The sequence below is a fragment of the Dermacentor silvarum genome, chromosome 2, assembly GCF_013339745.2.
Source record: "Dermacentor silvarum isolate Dsil-2018 chromosome 2, BIME_Dsil_1.4, whole genome shotgun sequence".
In the NCBI taxonomy this organism is placed as follows: Eukaryota; Metazoa; Arthropoda; class Arachnida; order Ixodida; family Ixodidae; genus Dermacentor; species Dermacentor silvarum.
The window spans coordinates 197,002,762-197,030,257 of record NC_051155.1 but is presented as its reverse complement, the minus strand read 5'-3'; the positions used below and the strand labels follow the sequence as shown (position 1 = coordinate 197,030,257).

General features: G+C 45.0%; 1 protein-coding gene across 7 annotated transcripts in view; it reads right to left on the bottom strand.

The window, feature by feature from the left end:
• The window catches only part of LOC119442407 (serine/threonine-protein kinase mig-15-like), an 83,491-nt gene that overhangs the window by 50,211 nt on the left and 5,784 nt on the right, over positions 1–27,496 (bottom strand). For all 7 annotated transcript variants that reach the window (XM_037707271.2, XM_037707272.2, XM_037707274.2 and 4 more), the window contains exons 2-15: positions 27,389–27,454; positions 27,222–27,278; positions 26,156–26,200; positions 24,469–24,549; positions 24,336–24,384; positions 21,563–21,624; positions 21,362–21,452; positions 18,842–18,914; positions 14,707–14,764; positions 14,470–14,524; positions 13,768–13,964; positions 12,312–12,424; positions 11,102–11,310; positions 6,681–6,859 (exon numbers count right to left, since the gene is read on the bottom strand). In XM_037707271.2, the coding sequence (XP_037563199.1) occupies positions 6,681–6,859; positions 11,102–11,310; positions 12,312–12,424; positions 13,768–13,964; positions 14,470–14,524; positions 14,707–14,764; positions 18,842–18,914; positions 21,362–21,452; positions 21,563–21,624; positions 24,336–24,384; positions 24,469–24,549; positions 26,156–26,200; positions 27,222–27,278; positions 27,389–27,454 (1,335 nt within the window). The remainder of the gene's footprint in view (positions 1–6,680; positions 6,860–11,101; positions 11,311–12,311; positions 12,425–13,767; positions 13,965–14,469; positions 14,525–14,706; positions 14,765–18,841; positions 18,915–21,361; positions 21,453–21,562; positions 21,625–24,335; positions 24,385–24,468; positions 24,550–26,155; positions 26,201–27,221; positions 27,279–27,388; positions 27,455–27,496) is intronic.

Sequence of the window (27,496 nt, the reverse complement as noted above, 5' to 3'; positions counted from 1 at the left end):
GATGACGACGTGCTTTTGGACCGCGCAGCTATGACTGCAGCAGTAACCAGTGATGTCAACTCTAGTGACGATTAGTAGTCTTAGCAACCCCATCAATAAATTTCCCTTGTGTGAAATGCACTCGCGTGGTTTTTCTACCCCCCCCCCCCCCCCCAATTTTTTTTTTTTGAGACATGCAATTTTGGGGGTGTCGACCTACATTCGAGTCGACTTACAATCGTGTAAATACGGTAATGAAAACCAAGTGCGAATCGAATCAAATATTTTCGAATAGAAACACTATTGGTTTTGTAAAAATTCAATTTTTTTTTCACCAACAAAAGGTACGAAAAAGAAAGGAAAGCTTATTGCACCAGAGAAAAATTATGCTTTGTGGTCCACAAAATTCTCTAGTATAACACTTTTGCTTGACACTATCACAACTGCAGTTATTTATTGTTGTCATGAAGGAAGGATAGCTGCTCGACAGGTTCAGGGAGCAGCAACCACCCTCCTGCATGTCACAATTCTTTCAAACACAGAAAAGAGCTGATCATTGGATACACTAGTGCTTGGTATTGGCAGGTATCTCTTTGCAAGCCAAGCCAACAGTGCGCACCATGCTTACACAAACACTCACGGATCTTTCAGGCCCGAATTTTCCTCATGCACATATATTTCAACCTGCGCTTTTATGGCAGTGAAAATTTCGGCTAGTTCATGAGCTTACCAGTCTTTTCACAGTGCCAGCATGGAAGAAGCCTCTACAGGCGCTTTTTTTGCTGAAGACATCTCTAGGTTCCTTGGTGTTTGAATTTTCCTGGCTTCTTCTAAAGCCAGGTTTTTAACCCCGTTTGCCATTGAAGCACCATGGTGGTACTCAACTTCTTTAGAACGAAAGGCTAAAAACAATGCCAAGCTTGCTACTTCTTCAAATTTAACGTTTGGAAGCCGTGTTTTTAAGCAATTGGCCAGATTAGTAGCAGACACAGAAGTTTTCATCCGGCGGCTGGTGTTGTCCAGATGCACGAAAAGGCAGCACAGTGTGAGTACTCAAACTGATAGCGCCGGGTAGCCATAAGCACTAGCAGGGACCTCATGACCCTTTTGATATGCTTCACTGCACGGCAAATATGCTTCACCGCAAGCCAGTCTGTATTCTTCGCCACATAACATGGCTGTACTGTGGTGAAGCTGACTACATAAACCAACAACAGAAATTTTTGGGATTCGAATATATAAAATAGTTTAAGCATCTTTCAAACCGAATACCAACCAATTTTAATCGAATATTCATATTCACACACCAATACCACAAACCTATGCCTGGTTGTTACCAGAACTGCCCACTTACAACCTATGTGAATGTCTTGCTACACCAAGATGCAAGGGTGTACCAGAGTAATAAAATTAACCACTGCCTTTAGCAAAATTTAGCACCTGCACCGAGTATTCAGGTTTTACATTTTATATTTCCCTGTTGTCATAAAAACAATGAGTTCACCTGGAAATGTACATGTAGTACATGTAGTAAAGGACAATGTAGTAGCGCCACAAAAATTGGAAGATTTGTGTAGCGCTATTAGCTTGAGAACCTGCACTTCCAAAAATAACAACTGATACTGCAAAATACTCGTTTCTCCTCCCCCTTTCTAGAAGTCTGCACCCTTATCATGCTAAAGTCAAAGTACAAAGTTTCCCTAGGCGTATTTTATGGCTGATGGAGATCAATGCAGCGGAGCTGTTTCAGCACATGTATTCTGCAGGCTGAACTGCAAATACAGTATAGACCACTTATAATGTAACCGCTTATAGTGCAGGACCGGATATAGTGCGGTCTTTTCAGACTCCCGTTAATTTTCCCATAGCACTCCATGTATACACGCATCGCTTATAGTGGAGTTTGGGGAAACGAAATACCGGTTACAGTGCGGCTGCCCGGGAGTACGGAAGTCAGCGGAGACGGCGAACGCTCCCCTCAAATGGGCGCCCCAAGGAGTGCTCGAGGAAGAAAGAGAAACGAAGTGGAGGAGAAGGGCACGGGGTGTGAATGAACAGCCAGTGAGGCTGAAACCAGAATCTTGAGTGCGAGTCATGAAATATCACGGCGCGCATAGCGAGCGAAGGCCACGAAACTGCCAACACCGGCCAATGCTCGCTTCACGATAACGGCAGTAAACGAAACTTCAGGAAGCGGGCGGTGCCGGCACGGCACGACGAAGGGCACACGCGGAGACCGTGGAATGTGAGGGAGGAGGGCGGCAGGGAAGCGGATTTCGCCTCAGCAACTCTGCCGCTTCGGTGGCTCCCCTCGCCCTCCCTCGTAACTCCCTCACTTTCGACTGTCACCGTGCGAGCCCGCCGCTCCAGCCAGCCCGGCGCCAGCTCACCGAAGTTTAGTTTTCTGCCGTTATAGGGAAGCGGGCGTTTGCCGGCGTGGGCAGTTTCATTGGCCGGCCTGGGACACCGCCGCTGCTTCCCTCTGCGCCGTAGCCGCAGCGTGCAAGCTCAACACGTGACTAGAAAGTAGAGGAAGCATAAAGGAGAAAGAAGGATTGGTTCACTGCCATTTTCTACGCGTGGCTACGGTAGCGTGGCTGAGACGTCGGCCCGTACACGCATGTTCCGGCGCAACGCAGAATCGGCGACCTTGCCATTTGAGAGAAGGGGAAATTTCCGCCGCATTTTTTTTCTTTCTTTTTTTTTGTTCGCGCACGACATTGAGGGGTCTCTCCTAAGCTTTTACTCTATGGCGGTGCCGGAGCAAATGCCGGTCGGAGGCGCCGCCGCGTGATTTGGTTCATATTAACGAGATTGACTGTAAATTGAATGCAAACGTTCTAGCCGCATTCCTCGACTGTCGCATGTGCGTGGCGGCTCAGTGTACATGTTTTGAATATGTGCGGGCCTTGAAAATTGTTGCTTTGGTTATAGTGTGGTATCGCTTGTAGTGCGGATATTCGCGACTCCGGCGACTTACGTTATAAGCGGTCTACACTGTGTATAAGGGTTCTTTTTATATAAAGAACTAGCACAAAAAGAGAAATACAGTGAAATCTCGACATAACGAACTTCAGGGGACTGCAGTAAATGGTTCGTTATTCTGAAAAGTCGTTATAATGAAACCCCCAAAATTAACCATTCCAGCCATTAACCCATCGGTTCATAATTTGTCACCATATGACTTATCCACAAAGATGTCGCTGTTGGCTCTCGGCCCGTGGTGTTGCTATTTGCCACAGATTCCGGCCCCACGCACCATCGTGTAAAAAGAGTGACATGCTCAAAACGGACGCCGAGGGCGAGAAAAATAGAGAAAAATGTGGTTGATCCCTCTTATATAGGAATCGGTATAGAACACGAAAGTGAAACGTGTCTTCACAGAAGTAGTGTAATGTTTATTGCACATTGATATATAATGTCTATTGGTGTTTTGTGGCTAAAGCGCCCTTAGGCGTTGATGCACCCACGCTGACGCCTGGTGGCACGTCTCCTCCATCACGACTACCAACGTCGATGACCATGAGCAACCGTCGTGCATATGGAAGCTGCACTACGCTGCACACGCTAGCACAACGCGAAAGACGAAGCATGTAACTGACACACTAATACAACGCGCAAGACAAAGCACGTAACTGAATCGTCACCGAGTCAAATCAGCGCGTACAGCGCGTCGTAATTGCAGCCTCCGCGATCAACTTCAGAAACATTTTCAGAGCTAATTGCGGAGGCCACGCTCCGCTGTGCTGAGTACGGTGAACGCCACCTAGGTGGCGTTGGTAGTGCTTCTTGATGCCAGCGTCCCTTCGAATGCTGGCATCGAGGCGTCCGTAGTGCTGAGACCACCGAAGCGTTCACTGTCGGTATAGTGCCTAGAATATACTTACTAGTGTGCCGACCGACGGGCGTTTCCAATGGGAGACGCTGGCACCGCCGGTGATGCCTTCCGCTGGAGCCCACCAGACGGCGACACTGTTTGGGACCGTGCTAACCGAGCGGCGCATCACGCGTCGCTTGCGCTTCGGATGCACTTCGGATGCGCGTTCGTAAGCGCAGTCGGTTGCGGCGCGTTGTAGCTTTCGAGCAAGTAGCATGTGGTGCCTCCGCATGTCATTGCTGGGTTTCTTTTCTGTGCGCGTGGTTCGCACTTGTGTCTGTTCATGGACGGAACCGAGATGTCGTCGCAGAAAACGAGGCGTAAACACAGCACCTGTTTTGTCCCATATTGTACAACTGGATAGCGCTCAAACAACGAGCAAGTCTCATTATTCAGCGCGCCTGCTGACCCAGAACGTTTTGCCGAGTGGGAGAAGAATATAAGAGGGCAGATCGAAGGCTAACTCTGGCGGCTGTCGCTTGTGAGAAACACTTTAATAATTGCTACATTGAGCGCTCGTTCAAAATTAGTCAACGGTTTTTCGCCGCCTATGAAAATGTGCCCTGTTTAATTACCGTCATTTATGGTAATTAGTTACAACTTGGTGTGAATTTAGCATTTGTGGGCATGTCTCGCATATAATGCTTTACTGTGGAAAAAGGTTACACTTCTTCGGAAACCACATATTTATTTATTGGAATTTTTCGCAGAAACACCCGGTATCGTGTAGCGTTGTAATGATAATTGTGCGTACGCTCGCTTGTAAGTGCAACGAAATCATATTCTTTCGATTACACTTTGCACCTCAACTAACGTTCCGCAGAGCGAAACGGGCTGGGACAGCCCATTGGCGTCTGTCGCACACGCACGCGTTGGCTAGAGACGCCGCTCGGCATAGCACGGTCCGTACGGCTATCGCCGTCAGGTGGCCGCCGGCGGAAGGCATCATTCTCCGTGCCACCGGAAAGCCCGCGGTCGGCACACTAGTAAGTATATTCTAGGCACTATACTGTCGGTGCGCGTTAGTGTCATAATGCAGTACTTCTCTTTTCTGCTCGTAGGCGGCGGCACCGCCCCGAGCAAGAGCGCGGGTACACGGAGGAGTGTTAGATATATAAGGCGCGTCTGTGTAGCTCTCTTCAAGAGCGTTTGTGGCGCAATGGGTTAAACGCTCGGCGATCTATCGTCGCGGACCGAGAGGTCGTGGGTTCGATTTCCAAATTTTGCATGTTTGTGGAACTTTTTCTTCTGGTTTCTTTCTTTGTATTATGTTCTATGACGTATTTCCGTGACGGAAATACGTCAGTGAAGTCTTGGTGGACCCCGGCATAAAACACTTTCATGTTAAAAAGGTAGCTCCATGTTACCTCCAAACCTTGTTTGTTTGTTTTTCACATTCCTTGCTGTGGACACCGCAACTGTCTCGCTCGAGGCAGACACCTGAACTACTTCAAAGCGCGTGTGTAAATGACACCGCCCAGAAAGTACAAGGTGTGACCGTGTGGCAACCGCGCGAGTAAGGATGTTACATTTCTCCAGACGGGTAGCTAGTACGGCCACAGAAAGAGGCACGTGGAAAGAAAGGCGAAAGAAGGAAGAGACGTGCCTCCATTGCTGGGCGACACTTGTCTGGGCGGAGCATGCGCTCACAAAACCTGATGCGTCGTCGCCTCAGCTAGTGTTCGCACAGTCCTGCACGTGGCAATCGCCACTTCGGGACCTTTTCAGAAAGAATGGCTCGCCTGACTGTTCAGCTGACACACTGTTACCTTGCCTTGGAACGAAAAAGCGCAAGTCGAGAACGAAAGTATTTTGCGGTGATGCCCAACCTGATGCGCGCCTTCTTGCCTCGCTGGTCCTGCTGCTCTACTAGGCTGCGCTGTTGTAATATCCGTCCACGTTGGGCCTTTGGGCACACTGTTGTCGCTGTACAGCGCAAGGGTGCCATCCTAAACAAGGGATGGACCCATTGCAATGCGTGCCGGCACGTCTTCTGCCATCCGTAGGGTTGGGTGGTACGGAAAAGGCGTGCACAAAAGAACCTGCGTGCGCGCGCGGGCGACAGCCGCTTCTCTTGTGACATGCCACTGTCACCGATTCCCGTGATCGTCGTGTTGGTTTTAAGGCTCTTTCGGAAATCTTGGAGCGATTATCATGGGCGATTGCCCTTTTGAGAGGCGGCCGCTCTGCTTTCCGCCGCTGCGAATGCTGCATGCCAGCGTACTGTTTTCTTTTTTTTCCCCTGAGGCGCCGTCTGAAGTCTTCCAAACCCATGCGCCGCGGCATCTATTTTCTGCGCCTTGCTGTCTGCTAGCCTCCTGTTTCGGCTGCCGTGACTGGATACCACGGAAATATAAGAATCCCCAGATTTTGGAATATTAATTTGTAGTACTGAGGCGTCAGCATGACACGAGAACTGAATAACGATCGTTAATCTGATAAGTTCGGTATTCTGGAGTTCGTAGTACTGAAGTATTTTACATTGAAACTATAAGTCAGCGGCAGATCTCTGAAAAGTTAGTTAATCTGAAAGGTTTGTTAATGTGGGGTTCGTAGAAACAAGATTTTACTGTAGGACACACGTGCCCAACTGAAGCCCTGAGCATATTCCTCTTCTCTCTTCTGTCATGCACTTTTTTGCACTGGCTTTTACTCGTGAAGCCTTACAAACTAGCTCAGCTTTTCGTATTAACATGGTTTTCTCTCCCTTCAATAAAATCAGTTGGCAGTCTGCTCGCAGTGATTCTGTCTTGTGATGTGCCTGTTTCTTTCATTTATATAGTAATTTTCTATGACAATGCAAAAGAAGCCTGTTGCTACCCACCTCTGGCCTGCGGTTGGGGCCTCTGCTGTTTGGTGGTGGCGGCAGGGGCTGCTGGTGGGACGAGGAGCTTCCCCTGGCTCCACCGGCCTGATGGTTGCGTGGTGGTGTAGCTGGCTTGCGCTCTTCCTCCACAGGGATTGGTGGCAACGGCTTGCTAGGAGGTGGGGGATCAGGCACCACTGCACAATTGAAAGACATTGGTAATGCGCTTACTACATGAGGCTTTTGTTAATCTGATTTTTCCATTAATTCGATCCCGGCCGAAGGACCCTGGCTGGTGCCTAAACATTTCTGTGAGACCCCTAAACTTTCATTATTTCTATCTCCAAATTAGTCTTCGCTGGATTATTCTAATTAGGGTGGTCATCACACATATGCCTGACCCCAATGATGACCGCAGAGTCAACTTCAATAGTGGTAGCATCTGTCTTGGCAGTTTAGAGTACAGTGAATGTGTTGAAAACATGTAAATTCCCCTTGAAAACGTACATTTTTGGCCTGCCTCAGGAAGATTTTTAAGCTGAAACGGTAATTAAAACTGTTGTGCAAATCAATGAAGGAACAGGACTTTACCGAGAAAACAAAGCACGACAGCCGAACGTTGCGCTAGGTGTCGTATTTTGTTTTCTCACTTAAGTCCTGTCCCTTCGTGGCTATACGTAACAGCTTTAATTATGTCTTACCAACTAGCCCACTGCGGGATTTCCCTAAAACGGTAGCTCACATTGAAATACACTTGAACCTCATTATAACGAAGCCAAAATTACTTTGTTATATCAACTATTGCCCTTTACTGCAGTATATGCCCAATGGTCTGCACAACTTAAAACATGCAAAGAACACAGCTCCATGGCTCGCTGAACTGCTACATGGCTGCATGTGCGATGAAACTTTAATAAAACAACAGCAAAATACTCTCTGGCGTGTGCAACACATGACATTTCATGACATGACATGGCATCAGCCAGTGCGGTGCACCGCAGTAAGAGAAAGAAGTCAAGGCACTGGTCTTCAGCATGTCGTGCGCAAGCACAATCACCGGTATGTGGCACAGTGCAGCTAGGCGTGGCCTCAGAGATTGCGACCTCAAAGGTTGTGCCTAGCTTCACCAGCTACCTGCCGTAGCGAGAGAGGTGCGATAAGAAAAAAGTGCTGCTTGTGCGCAGCAGTGAAAAATATTAGTGTTGCTGGACTGTGCACTCAACATGGGAATTTTGAACTGCTGCGTTGAAAGAGTGCGGAACCCAGCGGAAAGTGATATGCTCGGTGCGCAATGGTCAGTATTTTTGGTTTCGGAGATGAATCTATTTCACCATATCCACTGGAAGAAAATTTTACTTCATTAAAATGAGGTTTTAAATACACGGATCTCAATGGGAATTTCAAGGGAAATTGCATTTACAGTTTAACCTGTATATGACGTAATAGTTCAGCAGAAACCCGCTAGGTGGAGAGGAGTAATTAAAGGGAAAATGAGACATCCACCCAATGGCAGCAATTGCTACAAAGGAAACCCATACGGGTTCCTCGAAAGAAAAGCTTCGCAGTTGAAGAAAAATTCGTCCTGGTCCGAGAGAACTTGCTCCGGCCTCACGACACATTTAAAGCCAGTCGCACCCGGGTGCACAAGTTTATGCGTCGCTATGGATTCTTACTTCACCGAAGGACTTCTATCTGCCAAAAGCTCCTGGCACGCTCGCGCGGTACCGACAAGTGCACGATTCTTTCGATTATTTCTTTCACTTGGCATGTGCTGCCACTCGACACATTCCACACGTGGAATTTTTTACTTGCGCCAATGCCTCTCCGTTTTTTTTTCTCTTTTTTTTTTATGGGTCAGCTATCGCTTGTCCATCTGGGCGCGCGCGCGCCACGGCACCGGTGGCAGGTTACGGTTTTCTCCTGCCGCGGATCCCGCTTGTTGCACGAGCTAAAGTGAAGGCTATCTGATTTCAAATCTCTCAAAGGGTGACCGCTTGTTACTTGATCGTTTATCGCCCACCACGGCGCGATTACACCTGTTCCAAAGCAGGCGCGTATATACACAAACGATGCTGCCCGTTTTGCGTTTCCTTTTTTGGAGACCACAAAAGCTCAATCGCACCTTGTTGGCGATAAGACGAAGGCTTCTCACTTGTTTCGGTTTCTGGACGTGCACACAACCATTTTTCAGTGCGCTTACCTTCTTATTCATGAATAAACATTGTGTTGTGATTTTACAACACAAACTATTTTTTTCGCACTTTATTGTCGCTCGAAAAAATTACGAACATATAGGTTATTTCGAAGAATTTAAATGAGCAATAAAAAAAATCGACCCTGGGGGGTTGCACTTGGCAAAAAAATTCAACCCTCAAAGGGTTAACGAACGCGGTACCAAGGAGGTACGTGTGTACTCAATGGGCAACGAGAAGACCCGAGTAACGGTAAATATGGCATGCACGGCAGATGGCTTGCATCACTTCGCGTTATAATCTTAATATATATTTTTTCTTTTTCGTAGAGACTGAAAGTACCCCCTCGCGTTATTTTCGCGGTCGCATTATTTACGTACAAACAAGGTACCCAGTCACCCTTGTCAACTTTCCTATCTACGATACCGCCCCCATCGCTCATCGGCCGATAAAGCGGTGAAGGCACTTTTCTGCTTCTTGAGGACGACGGGCTTGTGCCAACGTCTGTGACTATTAGTGCAATAACACACACGTCAGCGAACTAACCGCTAATTCCCCTTCTTTCCTTCCCTCCTCTCTCCCTATCATCTTTGTGTTCCCCTTTCCCATTCCCCCGGTGTAGGGTAGCCAACCGGACGTTATTCTGGTTAACCTCCCTGCCTTCTGTCTTTCTCTTTCCTCCTCCCTCCTTCTATCTACGATGTCCACATCTATACTAACAGCCTTTGTGTCATTAAAAAGCTCAAGCAAGTAACAGAAATATTGCATATTTGTGAGCAGATACAGAAGATTCACAATTCTACACCTGTGAACATTACTGTCCACTGGGTACAGGCACATAGTCATGACCACAACGACCTTGTGGACCACAGTGCTCACTTTTATTGCGATAGCAATTATATGGACACTCAAAAGCAGATTTCTGCCGTCGGCGTCGCCGTCGCCGTGAGGTTCTGTATGACGTCAATGGAGATGAAATCGTGGCCGCGCGCCGCCGAACGCTGTATGTGCGAGCGAAAGGGCGCGAGGGACGCGCTCTTTCACGGGGAGTGAACGCACGGCGGAGAACAAACGCGCGTTCTGCGCCGTGCTTCCTTAAGGGCTGCAGAAGTAGGCGTCTCTTTCCTCCTTTACAATCACCATATATGTAGAGCAAACGCGCCTTCTTCCGATGCGCGAGAGGCCGTGGGGTGGGGGGGGAAGGGGGAGGGAAGGGAGGCGACGTTTAGCTGCGGCACCAAGTGCCTATTTATATCAGAGGCTCCGGCAACAGTCACCAACGCCGCACGCATTTTGAGCGAACGCGGGCAAAATGCCGACGGCGTCGACAACAGTTCGGCGCGTTGCCGGTGCTGCTGCATGTCCAAGTTTATACAGCTGATAAAGCTAATATCATTACTCCGTATATCTCTCTACAAATTTGCTATCGCAATTGATGCTTCACCTTTCAGGTGAAACTGCGACAACTTTTTTCTCCACATCCGGTAACTCCTCTTTCCATCGCTCTGTTCTCGTTGCCCGAAAATCTGTCCTACAGTGAGACACATGTACCCTTATTTCCCTGCGTGTCTGCTACCTTCCCCACAATCTTTCTCGGGGGGAGGAAGTCTCTCTTCGGAGACTTCGGGCCGGGATGCCCCTTACACCAGCCATCACTTGTGCTTGGGGTCAACCATACAAAGACATTGTCCAGTGTGCGCAGTGCTCCGCACCTGTGAAGACATTGTCCAGTGTGCGCAGTGCTCCGCACCTGCGTCTGCAGCGGATGCCCGCCATCTACTTTGGACATGCCTTGGGACAAAGACGATTCGCAAAAGTGTACTTAAAGGTGTGAAATTGAACTGTGATCAAGCAGCAGACTGAACGATGGATTATGGAACACATTTTATAAGTCACTGTTGCAGTATCTCTATGAAACAGGTCTGCACGCTTATATTTTGTTTCATGCTCATGTTATGCCGCATGGCAGCCCAAGCGAAAAAAAAAGATTGGTATGTGCCCATTCTTGTATGTGCCCATTGCACAAATTAGGGTAGCGAATTTTGATTATGTCCAATGCCTATTATGCCATGTTAAGCCAGGGAAGAGCCCATAATGTCCATCAATGTAATCTGTACACCAAGCTGTGTGGCTGATTTCAGTTACATTCAATGTCAACAACACCTACTACATTACAAATATCAGGCCACAGAAGAATATGCAACAGTTACCACTGCGAAACTTCCTCACAATGTGCACACCACTCACCAATAACCCTCTGTGGAGGGACTGGTGGTGGCCTGGCAGGGAGCTCGGGAGGCTTGCTTGGTTGCTGTTGCTGCTGTTGTGGAGCAGTGAGAGTACCATCCCGGGCCTGTAGCTGCTGGAAGTTGCGCTTCAGGGTCAAGTCGCGTTGCGCCGGCTCCACAGAGCCTGGCTCGCCTGCCGTGCCGTCCTCATCCTCACCCTCACTACCACTGGAGAAAGATGGAACCCAGGCTTGTGGTTGTTCTACTATGTCACACAGTGAATCGTACAGATGTTTTTTTTTTACTAAAGCAAGCAGATGCTACCAGGCTGGGCTGTTGGAAGTGGTGTGTCTATGGAGAGCAAGTTTGTTTGCAGACTTCTTAACAGTTTGCAATTTATATGGCAACGACATCTTGTAATGCAGTGTTTAGCTAGAGAGCACACAAAGCTAATACTGCTGCAACTTTCCCTACTTTACTTCACTGCTGGTGTAAAGCATTCGTAGTGGCATGATAGTCAATGTGCAGTCATTTTACGTTTTTCCTTCGGTGATAACACTCACGCGAAAAAAACTTTTCAGACACATTGTAGTCAGACAAGGGTCATGAGCTGTCATTACCAGCTTTGCTACTGCCGTCCAAGGCTACTGTAACCAGGTAAATTGCAAACGACAATAAGTTTGCGGACAAGCAAAAGCTCTCATATATCAGAAATGATACCGTTCATGGTGTGTTCGCAAGCATTAAAGTATAGTCATCCAGATGCACCTGGTGCTGCACCAGTGCAGATGGTGCAACAAGTGGTTCTGGTGGCCTGACAGGTCTCGAGAAATTTCACAAAATTATTGAACAATGGCACCTATTTTTCACTTTTACATTATTGAACGAGAAGAAAGGCAACCGAGGGGCCCGATTTTTTATTAATCATATCATAAGAAGCCAACAAACATTAACACCAAGGACAACATAGGGGAAATTATTTGTACTTTGTAGAAATAATTAGGCAAAAAGAAATTAAAGATGAAAAAAACAATTCCCATAGGGTGGGAACCAAACCCACATCTTCTGAATTACGTGTGCCATGCCCTACCATTGAGCTACTGCTGTGGTAGCTCCCATTTATTTTCTTCAGTATTTGTGTACATGTACTAGATTTTGTACTGGGAGTGTTAACCAGCGCCACTTACAGCCATGGTGGTAAACAGCACAGACTTCAACGAGCCACTAACCTGTAGCGGTAATCGTCAGGCCCTCCTGGCACCTCCCTGGGACCTCCTGCTCCTGTGGCTGAGCGCTTGTGCTTACGGCACCGGTCCATATGGTCCTTGAGTTGAATGCGTACCTGCATCAAGAAGACATAGGTGAGACTTGTGTGCAACATTACAAGACAGATAGTAAAAAAATATAATTTTTGCCAGGTACACCATGAGACAAAGGCATGACCTCAGAACAATGCACTTTCTATTGGAAGAGCTTAGTCTTAGAAACTATTGTTGCAGAATTCCTATATCATTTAGTGTAAAAAACTGTTTTACACCGTACCGTAGTTTGTATTACACAGTATTTTTGTTTGAAGCTAAATGTGCTTGTTCTTGCTTTTATGCTTTCTAAAAGCTAAATATATGCTTGTATTCTTACACTGCTAACTCCAAATTGGGTACTGCAGTATAATTAGGCGTGAACAAACATATATATTGCTATGTGCTACTCGAAGATGATGTAAGCTTTGCCCCTTCTTGTTACAACTGAGCTATATTTTCATGGTACACCATATCTACACATTCAGAGTATGGCTTCTTATTAAATAATAAGCCCGCAGTTTGTGGGCATAGCATGTCGCATTGTACAGTGATGGCCCACACGCATGCATTCAACCAGATGAAATTAAGCTGACAGAAAAGGAGCTTTAGTTCGAGATGACCAGGCATAAATACAACAGGTAAATCCTTTCAAATTTGACTACTGCATTTACTCGATCGTAACGAGAGTTTTTTTTCCAGATTTTTGCTACCTGAAGTCGACCCTCGCGTTACAATCGAATACCGAAATTCAAGTTGTCTATATTCAAGTACAATGATGCACCCTATTCTAATGAATGAGTGAAATAGGAGAGTGAAAGTGCGGAAGGGACGCGCGCTTTCACGGAGAGCGAACGAACGGCAGAGAGCAAGAGAGAGAGAGAGGTTTATTTGAAGAAAGGCAGAGAGGTCGGCTTGGGCGTTAGTTTGCTCTGGCCTGCTACTATATACTGGGGAAGGGGGGAGGGGATAAAAAGAGCGATGAATGATGATGATAAGATTAGGAGGTGCGTATGTACATGTCCATTCTACATTCTTCAATATACAGTAAAAGGCGCACATATTGTGGACAAGTTAAATGTAAATAGGACAACTCAAATGCAAACAGCCAGACTAGAAAATCGCAGTTGAAATGGTCAATTTAACAGCATGGTTGGTTGGCAATGCACTGACTTGTCTGAGAACTAAGGTGCCACTACTTTCACATTAACCAGTCAAAATCTTCCAGTTTCTGTGCACACATATAAAAATGCAACGTTCATGTTTTATGCGTCAATGACAGTGCGAGATGCATGTTTCTACAACAGGAAGAAAAACTAAACATTCTCCGGGGTTGCTAACTATCAACTTCTCAAAACCAGCAGCTTCAAGGAGTTGGGTTACAGACCTGCCTCTCGGTGGGCTGATCTTTGATGAAAGGGTGCTTGAGCAGCTGCTCTGTGTATGGTCTCTGTTGGTAGTCCTTCACCAGTACCGTCTCAATGAAGCTGTGAAACTTTTTAGCCCATTTGCGTGATTTGAGCCTAGGTGGCGGGTTCCGAGGGATTAGAAACAGCGCTCGCATTGGATGCATGTCGCACAAAGCTGGAAAAAGAAAAAGGCACAGTATGAATGCGTATGATTTGATGGAAAAAGACAAATTTGAAGAAAAAGACAAAAAGACCAACCCTGATGAGAAAAGTCGCACGACTAGAAAAACTAGCTTTGGTGGGTCGTGCAACGATGTATGGCATTTGAATGTACGCCAGTGGCCCAAGCTCCCTTGGGCCAATGGCAAAGCTTGGAAAGGAATAGCCTTCCGTTTCATCATTTGGTGTTGAGCAACACCTTAATGTTTTGTTAAATGCTGAACTACTTTTAACCTCAACTGCAAATTTTGGTGTTGGGCACCATTCTTTTCATGGCGGAGCAAGACATGCTTCCATCTCCTGCAAATGTGGGATTTACTTGAGTACAGAGAAGCTACAATGGTAGCTACATCATCAGCGTTTCGGTGCTTTGACACAAACTCACAAATCATAGCCCAGGCACAATATGCTAGTAACTACATATCACACAGCCCCAAGAAATGAAAAGCTAAGGAACTCACGTGGTTGTGACTCGGCCATTTCAAGTGCAGTGATTCCAAGGGACCACAGATCACTCTGCAAGGTACACATAATATCAAGGTTGTAAGGGAAAATTTCTGTTCAGATTAGCCACAACGGAAGCCACGAACATGCGACATATACATGCAAATACAAAGGTGGAAATGTGACAAACCAAAGTGGTGTTGTCATTCCTGTAACTAGTCTACACAGCCACTGAGTAGGCTGAGTATACTCACCCTGTTGTCATATGTGGCATCTGGGTTCTCATCACAAGCAATCACTTCGGGGGCCATCCTACAGTATCAAAAAAAAAAAAATACTTTAGCCTATTCTCTAGTTTAATACATTCATTTTTCAAATGCAAGCATTTGTGCATAAATATGGCATAAAAACCACTTCAGCCAGCAGAATTTAAGCATAGTACCTTTACTCATTCTTATGAAACTGCACATGTATGCCTTACCCTCCAAGAAATCTAAATTTATGTGTGAGCACATTCCACAAAACAAGCCTACAGCAGCCACATACACTGTGCACACTACCTTCACTTATGGCAAGATACATATCAAGGGATAAGTATGTTTTCACAGATTGTTATAGCGTGCCACTAGTGATCACAACTATAATCATTGTTACGAAAGACCCAGTTTAGTTCACTGCATGCCAAATACCTCTCCCCCAAGGTCTCTAATTATCCGTCATGTTTCGCCCAGACCACTGCTATGATCCTTTTCACGGAGCAGTTTGTTCTCGAGAAATGAGATGGCGCTTTCAGCGAAGCGCCGCACGTTGCCTCAGCGAAAGTGCACGAATACGAAACTATTATCACTTTTGCCCTGTTTCTGTGTGATCAGCTGTCGGAAATGCAACTGCCTTTTCGCTCATGCACCGTGCATGCTGTAAAATGTGGAGCAGTGGATCGAAGATGTGCGCAGCTGTTGGCTACAAAAATAGTGACTGGCATATTAAGAAATGGAATGAATATGTGTGAACAAGTTCACGGGCCATTGCTACATACGGACAACCTGTGTTGCCAGCCCTTCTCGATGCACGACTTTGCTCAAGAATAAAAGAAATTTAACTCATCTGCAAGCGTTGTATCGCAAACCTCCAAGGAAAATACTTCCAACCTCGGAACGTCGCCAAGAGTGAGCACCACTCATTAAATTATAACAAAGGAAGTAGTGCCGCTTCCTGACACAGTAAGTTTCGTGCACATTGTCTACATACATCTGCCTCAACTCGCGCGAAAACTTACGCACACTCTAACACCAACGTATTAGGAATTATGTGAATGAGTGCACACTTGAATCAATGCGCCAAAGCAAAGGCGACAGCAACTACACAGACAGCACACAAATGGTCGAAGCTGAATGTTTCGCAACTGTTCACAGGAGTAAGAGTTACTAGCGATAATACATCATTGCTACAAACAGCTATGTTCCAAGCCTTGTGTGCAGCAAGAACAAATCTATTGCAACTGAGCACACCCGCGAGCAATTAGGCAGGAAATCAGACAATGACTGCACCGACGAACTTCACTGGGTCAGAAACATGACAAGCCTCTGCATCAAAGTATTTGCTAAATATAGAACGAAGAGCAACAAAACACACTGATCTCGATTCAATTCATAAGCGGAAAGTTTGGATAGCTTGGAATACATTTTTAGAACAAGCACCATATACGCTGCTCACACCATTTGGACAAAGTTAATGAGCTCCGAAAGAGCTTTTGCATGTCCTCTGAAGCTGTGGCCAAAGCTTTGTGTCGTTCACCCAGTCAGTGTCTACGATATCTTCCAAAAGGGAGGTTTCCCGAGCTGCACCGGGCGTCATGTACATCCATTGTAAACACAGAGGCAACGGAGGCAGCTGAGGCAAGCAATGGATGCATCACCACGTGATCAAACATGGCAGCGCCCACGGGATTGCCGAGAAAAGGGTCAATTTATGCTCACGAATTTTGCAATCTCATCACACTATACAATTCATTGTTGCCCTTGATCCCGTTTCTTTCTACTTTGCACGCATAAGACATGGCAGCCTAATCAAAGGAAAGGCATGCACAAAGCATCTTCCCCTCGTACAAGGGGGTCACTTTGTGCAGTTTATACTGCAATTAAAGTTCACAAAGATTGAAAATTATAAATTTAATTGAACATGACCTCCACTGAACCATATTAGGAAAGTGCCAACATAAGGAACAGCTGCAGCTGTATGCTAACACAGCGTGCAACACCAAAATACAGTGTAGACCGCTTATAACTTAAGTCGCCGGAGTCGCGAATATCTGCACTATAAGCGGTATCGCACTATAACCAAAACAACGATTTTCAAGCACTGCACGTATGCAAAACATTTAGACGAAGCACGTAGACGCGCTTTGTATTATCGCGCGCACATCGCGATTACGTTTTCGCCAGTGAGCTGGTGAAAACATAATCGCGATGTAGCCGGTGCTCTTCAAGCTCGACAGCTTTGCACCGAGTCAACACGAAACAACTGTTTGCCGTAACTGCAGCGGAAAAAACCGGGACCGCTATCGACACGATTATGAACGGCGACTTTGCGGTGCTGAAGGCACGTGCCCGACGCACGCACCAAGTCTGGACGAATTAACTACCATTCGCTGCAACTGGCGGTCGAAACCGTGGTATTATATATGCGATCATCGATGGCGACTACGCAGTTTTCTAGGCACGCGGCCGACACGCTTACCGTGTAAAAACGAAACTACTATTTGCCGCAACCGCTGCGGAGAAAACCGCGGCCGCTATCGACGTGATCGTGGATGACTACGCAGTTATGAAAGCTTGCGGCCAACGCGGCGTTATGCGCAGCGGTAAATGCAAGAATATAGGCTTTAAAGACACAAATAGGCTTGAAGCGTTCCGGTGTTGCTGTCATTCACGTACAATTTCAACTGATGGCTGTGGCGATGCGGACTCCGCCTCTTCGTTTCAGTTGGACGCTAGCACCATTCTTGCTCTTTTGCGTCGCACATTTGCGGCGCTCCTCGCTCACCGAGCTCCGAAAGTAGTCCGGATTAACCGATGTGCGGCCAAATAAGTCCGAATTAACGAGAGTTTGATTGCACTAAATAATGCATACGCCGGCTGGCAGCACGCATCTTGTTGAGAAGCGTGCTCGCTGCCGCCCTTGTCGGCGAGATTTTCCCGCAGAAGCCACATTATAACCGGTATTTCGTCTCACGCGGCTGCACTGTAAGCGGTATGCGTATATACATGGAGTGCTATGGGAAAATTAACGGGAGTCTGAAAAGACCGTACGATATCCGGTCCTGCATTATAAGCGGTTACGTTATAAGTGGTCTATACTGTAATGACAATGTAGATCAATGCTGAGTGCCAAAAGTTATCTAACCCAAGGGCACTTAGCCACTTGCTAGGGGAGAATGTGGAAATGTTTGAGGGTCCAGCCTTGGCTGTCGATGCTATATACAGGGTGTTTCAGCGAACACTTTCAAAAATTCTTAAAGCATGCCTGTGGCAGATAGCCCAATTCTAGTTAATCAGCTGGTCTACTCGAAGAGGCGGACATAACTTGCACAAAAAATTGACATGCATATTAGACTAATTACCAAAAATTCACCAATTAAGTTTTTAACTAATTATCTCATGACCCATATTGCAATTTACAAATTGTAGCCGTGGAGTTCGCAAGGCGGATACACTTGGAATTAATTCTCAGGATGACACCAGTTTCGAGATATTAATTCCCGAAATTTGCGGAGAAATGCATTGGCGTTCCAGTTAAATTCTTAACAAAATGTCGCTTTATGCATTGAAGCACAAAATTAACTGGAACGCCAATGCATTTCTCCGCAAAGTTCGGGAATTAATATCTCGAAACTGGTGTCATCGTGAGAATTAATTCCAAGTGTATCCGCCTTGCGATCTCCACGGCTACAATTTGTAAATTGCAATATGGGCCATCAGATAACTAGTTAAAAACTTAATTGGTGAGTGTTTGTTAATTAGTCTATTATGCATGTCAGTTTTTTGTGCAAGTAATGTCCTCTTCGAGTAGACCAGCTCATTAACTAGAATTGGGCTATCTGCCACAGGCAACCTTAAATAAATTCTGAAAGTGTTCGCTGAAACACCCTGTATTATAGGTACATAGTGCTGCTCTGATACAAGAACACATGAAATTTCTGCCTTTGTGGTTTCCCCTGCCATTTTTTTAAAGAGAATGCCATTCTTAGACAACCATCATTGTCCACAATGCATGCTGTTGCAAGGTGAACAGAGCCTAAAGCTGTGGCTGAGAAAAATTTAACAATAAACCTCCATATCAAAATGCATTTGAAGGCATGTGAATAACAGGATGGCTAATACGAGCACTTACCAGTAAGGAGTTCCAATAAATGTGTTACGTCGTCCTATTGTACGGTCCAACTGAGCACTTACTCCAAAGTCCACTGTTCAGAACAAGGCAGGGATCTCAATAATTAATACAAGAAACAGACACCAAAATATGCCTCAGGTTTTCTCAAAACTAGAGCACCAGCTAACCAGAGCGTGCACATTCTTTGCAATTTAAGCACAAAGAGGATAGAAAAGTGCTTCAGTTTGACCATGAAGGTATATGACAAGTTCAGTAGGAACTCCTTATATGAAATTAACCTCTCCCAAATACTCAATGCAACATAACTCCCCATATAATGGCTGCAGATTACACTTCCCCATGTGTAATCATTTACAGCTTGAGTTTGCTTTTCCAATCTGGTCTACGATTTAACCAACACATTAGACATCAATATAACACCCCCCCAGTTGATTAATTTCCTGCAATTATAACCAGCAGCTGTAGTAACTCATTCTTTCACTTTATCTGCTAAGCACTTGCCATAACATAACACTTATGTTCTTCTGTCATAAATATGCTGTATCAAGCCATACCCCTTACCAACCACGGCGGTGCTTGTTACAACTGAATAACTACCTAGGCTTTCCTTGCATCTAAGAAACAGGTGCCATTTCACATGCCATTTTGCTTGTGAAATGCCCTTCCCAATAGTGCCACAGTATAGACGGACAGAGAAAATTCCATAAGCACGTAGACATGCATTTTACCTTAACCCCTCTCACATCACAAGATGATTAGCGATACAAGTGCTTGGAATTGCTTTTTGCTTTCAGGCATTAAGCCTAGTTATATTTTTTCTAACACTTTTTCGACAGCACTCTGTACAAAGTTTTCTTGCTGTTGTGTTTAGGCATACAATTTGCTTTGCATTTACTTTTCTTCTGTCTTGTTTATCAACAACCTGTAGTACTTGGTCTGTCAAGTACTTTCAAATAATATGTGACTAAAATATAATGAAAGTTATCATTTTCCATTCAATAATGAGAGAAATGCCTGTGATGAACTGTAAAATATCTTTTTCAGTACAGTTGACCACGAGTCTGATTCACAAAACTTCTTAACGTAGGCGCAGTTAATGACTTACCAGCACTAAAAAAAAAAAAAATTATGGGGTTTTACATGCCAAAACCCCTATCTGATTACGAGGCTCGCCGTAGTGGGGAACTCTGGAAAATCTCAACCACCAGGGGTTCTTTAACTCTTTCCTTACCACGCCCATTGGGCATCGTTAGCATAGAGCGATGGTTTGAAACGCCACTTTTGAGACCTTCCGCGCTGCTCACGGACATACTGTGCTATCGGAGGAGAACTATACTTTAGTTTTCTAAGCAGTTCGCTTTTTTCCTGCGAGGCGGTGATTTTTAAACGAGCTCCGAAGTTTCGCGATCGTCGAAGAAGAACGAAAAAATGGCCGCCCGCTATCGATGGTTTGAAACACCGCTTTCGAGACCTTCCGCGCCGCTCACGGACACACTGCGCCATTGGACGTGAAAGAGGAGAAACTATATTTTTGTTCTCTAAGCAGCTCGTCTTTTTCCGCGCTCCAAAGTTTCGCGATCGTCAAAGCAGAACACAAAAATGTCCAGCTCTGGAAATGACGCGCATGCTTCGGGAGATCGCAGATATCGCGATTTCGCTGCCTCTGCGGCTGATCTTATCGAGACATCGAATAGCAGCGGGTCAGAGGACGGTGAATTTTCGTCGGACTCAGAGTCTGAAAGCGACGATGACGCAAACCAGCCGGGAACATCGGCAGCCGCAGCCCGGCACACCCAACTGTATTGCTTGCAGTTAAATTTTTGTAGCGGAATACCTGTTCAATAAAAAATTTAGATTTTTTTTTCGGAGACAGTGCTTAATAGATGGAAATACATTTTGTATAGCTTATTAGTTTTCATAACATTTTTTTCTTAGTAGATACAAGCGTGTCTTTACAAACTGATCAATTTTATTGCATAATCTTGATTTAACAAATATCTTTTTTATGACGTACATCTCGTTAATTGAACTTTTATGCGTGAAAATTTCAGTCATTTTGCTTTCTGTTTATGTATTCCATTAAATACCGAGTACAGTAGTTCCTTCAGAAAAAAAACATATGCAGTAACATACAAAAAACACCTATTTTCCCTAAGGTAGGAAAAGAGTTAACGTCCACCTCAATCTAATTATATGGGTGTTTTCGCTTTTCAACCCCATCGAAATGCAGCAGCCGTGGCTGGGATTCGATTCTACGACCTCGTGCTTAGCAACCCAACACCATAGCCACTAAGCAACCACAGAGAGTTGCCAGCACTTTGCCTATGATCACATCAACTCCTGTTATATTGACTGACAAATCAAATATAAGTTTCGTTAACTTAGTCCCTGCTCCTTTGAGAACCAATAGCAGTTATTTTATTGCATTAACCTCGTTGTGTTACTGAAGTGGCATCGTAAATCAAACTGGGTTTAGTTTCAGCTGATGCAACATGGAAATTGCTGCAATATGCTACTCACCAAGCTTCACTTCAGCATTGTCGGTGAGCAAGACATTCTGCCCCTTGATGTCCCTGTGTATAATCTTGTTGGCATGCAAATGGCTCAGACCCTACATATGAAGGTGCACAGGACAAAGGTGGGGGAGCGAGTAAGAGTGAGTAATTTGGCAATGTGAAAATAACAAAATAACTAAAATAACAGCAGCAAACCATCTCCTACCCTGAGGATCTCTCTGCATATGTAGGCAATCCACTCTTCCTTCAGTGACTGGCCCTTGGTTGCTGTAAATACCATATTAAGTGCAGTCATGGCTGGTACTCTTAGCAGTTTAAAGGGGCCCTGAACCACTTTATATCGAAGTGGAGCAAGGCATATGAAGTGAAAATAGGCTATTTCAGAAATACTTCGCCACAAGAAGTACTTCAATGTGCTCAGCAGAAGCGGAGTTATTGGCAAGCACGGCCTCTTTTGTGCTCCCGTTCCTTCGTCAATGCCTTGCACTGCGAAGGCTACGGCAAAGTGGGGCGCTCCGCCTTGGAAGTGTCATCGTGGCACACAGTTCAAATTTCATTTTGGATGTTAACAGACGCCACAACTTCCGATTTTGGTGCCTACGACGCGCTAAATGTAAGCCAAATGCGGTTGCCCTCAGCGAGCCGCAGTGCGCTTAGCCAGTGGGCTCGTGGCGGCACCTCACGGCAGCTGCGGTGTAGCCGACCGCAGTGATTAATAGCAGCTGCGTGTAGGAATGTGCTTTATTACGAAATAAAGCACACAGAAAAGAGTGAGGATCACGGCTTCTGTTGAAACGAGAGCATTGGGAGAAACGTGACTTCACGCTCCGTTTGCAAGCTTCACGCACCCCGTACGACAGCAAAACTTGGCCGAGATATTCACAGCAGTGTATGCTACCTGCAGATTATGCTATTTCACCAAGCCCGAGGGGTGGTGCAGGGCCCCTTTTAAAGGGACAGTAAAGCAAAACACTAAATTAATTTATACGGATAAAGCGTTTTTTTGAAAACTCGTCGTTAATTTCAATATAACAGGTTCATTACTAAAAGAGAAAACGGAGGTCACAGTTTGTTTCTGAATTACGTGCCGAATCCCCAACGCCGGTATATCGCTGTGAAGTCACAGATTTCAAGGTATTTTTTTTCGTATTTAGGCCGCGTTGGCTCAGCAAATGTTCCTGAAACTTGTTATGTTAGTTTACAGCTCCTTCAGAACACAATGTAGTCTATCTTTACTGCTAAAGAATTAACTAGGCCCTAGAATAATGCTGTCAAAATCAATGACATCACAGCAAGCAAGCACGGGAACTTCAAGGGGACGTCGCCACCCGTATTTTCTTATTGCTCTTTTTCTGGCTGACCAAGAGTCTCTTTGTGGTAAGAGTGGTGTTTTTGATATTGTAGAAGTGTAATTTACTGATACAGAAAAATCATTTGTCTCTTTAGTGTCCCTTTAACCCATGCGTACGCGAAAGCACTTCAGCTCTGCCCTCTTCCTCCAATGCATTGATTTGAGGACTGTACAGGAACTTGACTTAGCTGATCACTGTTCACCATGAACTCTTTCATATGCAAGATGAAGTGAGCTTGTCTAGCATTCACTTGGTGAAACTGCTGAACAAAAATTTATCTTACGTAGCTTCGAATGTCAGTACTATGCTGAAGACAGCTCAAGTTCACTGACTGCTCTGCATTTCTCTGTGCAACATCAGATGGTGTAAGGAGCCTGTTCAAGGGATGGTCCTTGAACATAGTAGGCATTTCTATTAGTTCTTGTGCATGTTACATTAAACTTCAACATGGCAGCACAGCAGAGCCTTGTGCACATTACTGCATTTCCATGTCTTTACAAAAGAAAGTGCTTTAAAATTGCTTTCATATAAGCTGCCATGATTGTACAAAGCATACTTATGAACATAAATCTTCGTCGAAAAAATAAGGGAAAAAGGGGGGGGGGGGAACAAAGGAAAATTAGAAAAGGTACCCGTTACAAACTGATCTAAGTAATCTGCACACATGCAAACACAGGTATAAATTAACGCATGCGCACATGCACGCACACACACACGCACACTTTTTTACAGGTTCTTGTGATTTCTGATATGTCCTCAAAGGGGTTACCGCTTTTCAGTTATTCCTGTGTTAAACAGATGCCTGAGAGGTGCCCTTTCACTTTAGTGTAGAAGAGGAGCTGAATGCGCCAATCAATAAATTAGGAAGTGCCAAGGAACATTACCGAAGAGCAGTTACTACGCAAGTCTTGAGACGCACACTCCTCCACTTGCCAGAGTTGACTATTTGTATCCCTCCAAGGAGTCGATGGCATAACACTTTGACGAACATATGAGGTGTTCAACACTGTGCTACTGGTAGGCATGACTTGCACAAATAATCAGCCTTTAAAATGGCAATAAGCCTTTTAGTAGTTGTGATTAAAACTTTCTACGTTGCTATTGCACACTGCGCTTAGCAGAACACCAGTACAGTGGATGAAAGGTATACCACCGCACCCGTCTAATCGCTTCCAGTTCTGGATCTCTTACTAAAATACCAAGCACTTAAAGCAAACCGTACCCTAACCAAATCTATCTTGGTCTGTTTAATTTAATATGGGTATACTCATCTTGCATAAAGCAATCTCAACAAAATGAACTGGATTTCCCGAAATGAGAATTGATTCCTAGGCAGCATCAATTATTAAAGCAAAATGGTACCTTTCTAAAATGCCTCAATCTAAGTAAATCTTGTTATGTGTTTGAACGCACCCTGTAACACCGATCCTCTAGCTAGCTGATACCACAGGGATTGAAAGTTACTACAAAATAACTAGTGGAAGAAAGTACACTGCAATGACTTCTTTGGTTAAGAAACCAGAGAAGCAAGAAAAGTAGAGCTGGCAAGGTAAACAATCGTTGATAATTACTACGGTGGGACAGAACATTAGCAGGGAAAATGTTAAACAAGTCACATGCACTTACACTTGACAAGATCTGTGACTGAACCAGCACCGCAGTACTCCATGACCAGCTGAAAATGAAAAAAGCAGCCGTGAGGATCTAAACCACGACTCTCCCCATCTCTCCTAATAGCAAACAGGAACAAAATACTCACCCAGAGCTTATCATCTTTGCCTGGTGGACTCTTCTGTATGAATGCCCCATAGTAGGTGGCAATATTACGGTGATGAGAATACTGCACGAGGAACAAAAAAGTAAATATTAGCTTCAAGGAATCATCACCAGGGTATCTAATAAAATATTCTGGGATTTTACATGCAAAAACCACAATGCAATTATGAGGCACGCCGTAGTGGGGGACTCCAGATTTTTAATAATGACCTGGGCCTCTTTAATATTGTTACGCGAAGAACGAGTCAGTAAAACGGGCAACTATTTACAGGTTGTATTTACAACAGCGGTTGCAGCGCTGACCGGTTAGGTTCACAACGCGAGCCCCCCCCCCCCCCCCCCCCCCAGCTCGTTCTTCTTTTCTCGAGTGATGGCGCCCGCGCCTCGGTCAAACAATCAAATACCACACGCGTGTAGCAATATGCACCTAAACCTAAGCCCACGAGTGTTTTTGCGTTACTGCCCCCATCAAAATGTGGCTGCTGGAGTTGGGACCAAACCCATGAACTCGAGCTAAGCAGCACAATGCCATAGCCACTGCACTACCGCGGTGGGTCCCAACGCATCTCATCTACTGTAGCTCAAAGGACATTCCCAGATATCTTTGATCACGAACCGGAATGTCCACATCAACAGCACCAGATATGCGCCTGCATTTTCTCAATCACTCACCAATCCATCCAATCCTGTCAAATACACCTCCTGTCCCTAGGCACTCTTTTGTTACATTAATAAATTGCCGGTTATCTCTTCTATGCATTACAGGAGCTGTTCAATCCCACTTCTCCCTCTTAATCCCAATTAGTATAGCAACCTGTTTCACTTGATGTTAACCCATGCTGCTGTCTTTCCACCACTTAAGAATGCATGGTATTTCTCTTGCATTACTCACTGTACAGCAACACAAATTTAGAGTGCATGTCACAGAAACATGGTGGTGACAAAACTTTATTTAGGCAAAATTGTGTGGCATTTCCTACCAGCAAGAGGAAAAGCGGTTGTCACTCACAGTGGTGGTCCAGCCAGTTTAAGAATTGGAGCAATTTTTGGAGCAAGAAAAAAAGCTGTTTTGTATCAATTTAGGAGCAGCCACATTAGCATTTTGTAGCAGTCCAGCAGGAGAAAAGCAAGTGCATGGCATTTGGTGCAGCTGGTAAGTCACAACTACACAATTGTTAAGTACTTCTTTAGAGCAAATGGACACACGCAAGACAGACTGACATTTAGCTCGCATGCCCAGAGCAGAAAACGTTGCAAACAGATCTTATTTGCCTATGTATAGCACTTGTAGACAACTGAGAATAGTTTTATACAATCAGACATAATACAAAAGCGACTAGAAATGCAGAAAAAGAAAAAAAAAAAGGCCAAACTCGATGTGCTTAGTCGCGAATTCCGAAACAGAGTGCTGAAAGGCTTAATGGCGTGTCCAATCGAGGATTCCTTGCACGAAGCTTGGTCGCGAACTCCGCGTCGCCGATTCTCGGAATGCTGAGCCGCAGGCCTGTCCACAAACGGAGGGATCGGCCACACTACTGCGATGTCCGTGTAAGGCAAACGTGGCAATTTGGCGCACTTGGACCACCACTGCACTCAACCTATTCCATATTAAACAACGTAGCACACTAACACTTGCGAATGTTAGTTCAACAACTTGCTTATACACTTACCTTCTTCAGGACATTAATCTCCAGCTTAATTTCTTCCTCTTCATCCTGCGATGCATGAAAGGCAAGAAGGCATAAATGCTTTGGTGTCGTGAAAGCAAAAAAGGGAAAATAGGGTCTGCCTGACAAGTTCAGCCCTTCCAGTAATTTCAAGCATTCTGTAGCTTAGGTTATTACATGTAGTTCAAGAGATTCCCATGACAAAAACAAAATTAATTCCTGATGCCAACAGGCATGAGGGAGGAAAGTGCTGTGAAGTGACTTAACTTTTACAAAAGACACAAAAAGCCTAGGCTGTGACTTAGCATAAATTCAGGTTACGACACAAAGCATCTTGGCATGTGATAAAATTTCATTATGCTTGGTAGGCGTTAAGCCATGTTACACTCCAATATGCCATACACTCGATGGAATGAAGACAGATAACCTGTGACATGAAAATATTACATCGCAACATTTGTTTATTCTGTTATCTATGGAAAAAAGGGGACTTCCAAAATACCCCATCCAATCCTTGCCACACAGCATAATGCCACAAAAGATGGCCATCTGCTAGCTTCCCCGCAAATTGATAAGCTATTATGCCAGCAGTATTATACACTAGAACTTGCATGCAGAGTTTTGAATAGCCATTACTGTAATAATGAACATAAAGCAATTTTCTCCTTCCTTATATCAATAATTTGGTGACTGTATGGCGTGGTTGACTCCCCCCCTCTGCAGATAAAGTATATGTGTCGGCAAACAAGCCTCGCAAGAAAAGAAGCCCTTTTGTAAAAATAGCTGCTATTATAACAGGAATATAGTAGTGCTCTCTTTCTTGCAATCTGTTCCTAGAAGTGGTGAATATGTCTTAACTATTTAAACATACTTCCAAGTGAAGCGAATCAAAGAATGACACAGGCTAAAAACAGGCAATACAGTTTTGAAATTACAGATGTCACAATGAAATTACGAGCACATTAGTAATGCTCTTGATTGGCTAAGTGCAAAGTCCTCCCTGCTAACAACCTTTTCACAGCTCAGGCTGCTTGCCTGCACTACCTTTTTTCCTTCATAAAATCCTTACCTCAGTAACATCCATAATCTTGATGGCCGCAAGCTGTCCAGTCTTGGTGTGCCGACCCTGGAACAAAAAAAGACATTGTGTGACAACTGCCGCTGTGCTGCATTTTTCTGTATTAAAACACGGAGAATGAATGTTTAAACTATTGAACATGTGGACAATGCACAAACCTTGTATACTTGTCCATAGGTACCATTTCCAACTACTTCAATTAGTTCAAATATACCAGCAGGATCCTGCAATAAGAGCAAGGAGAAAGAGTTAGAAACACTCAGCTG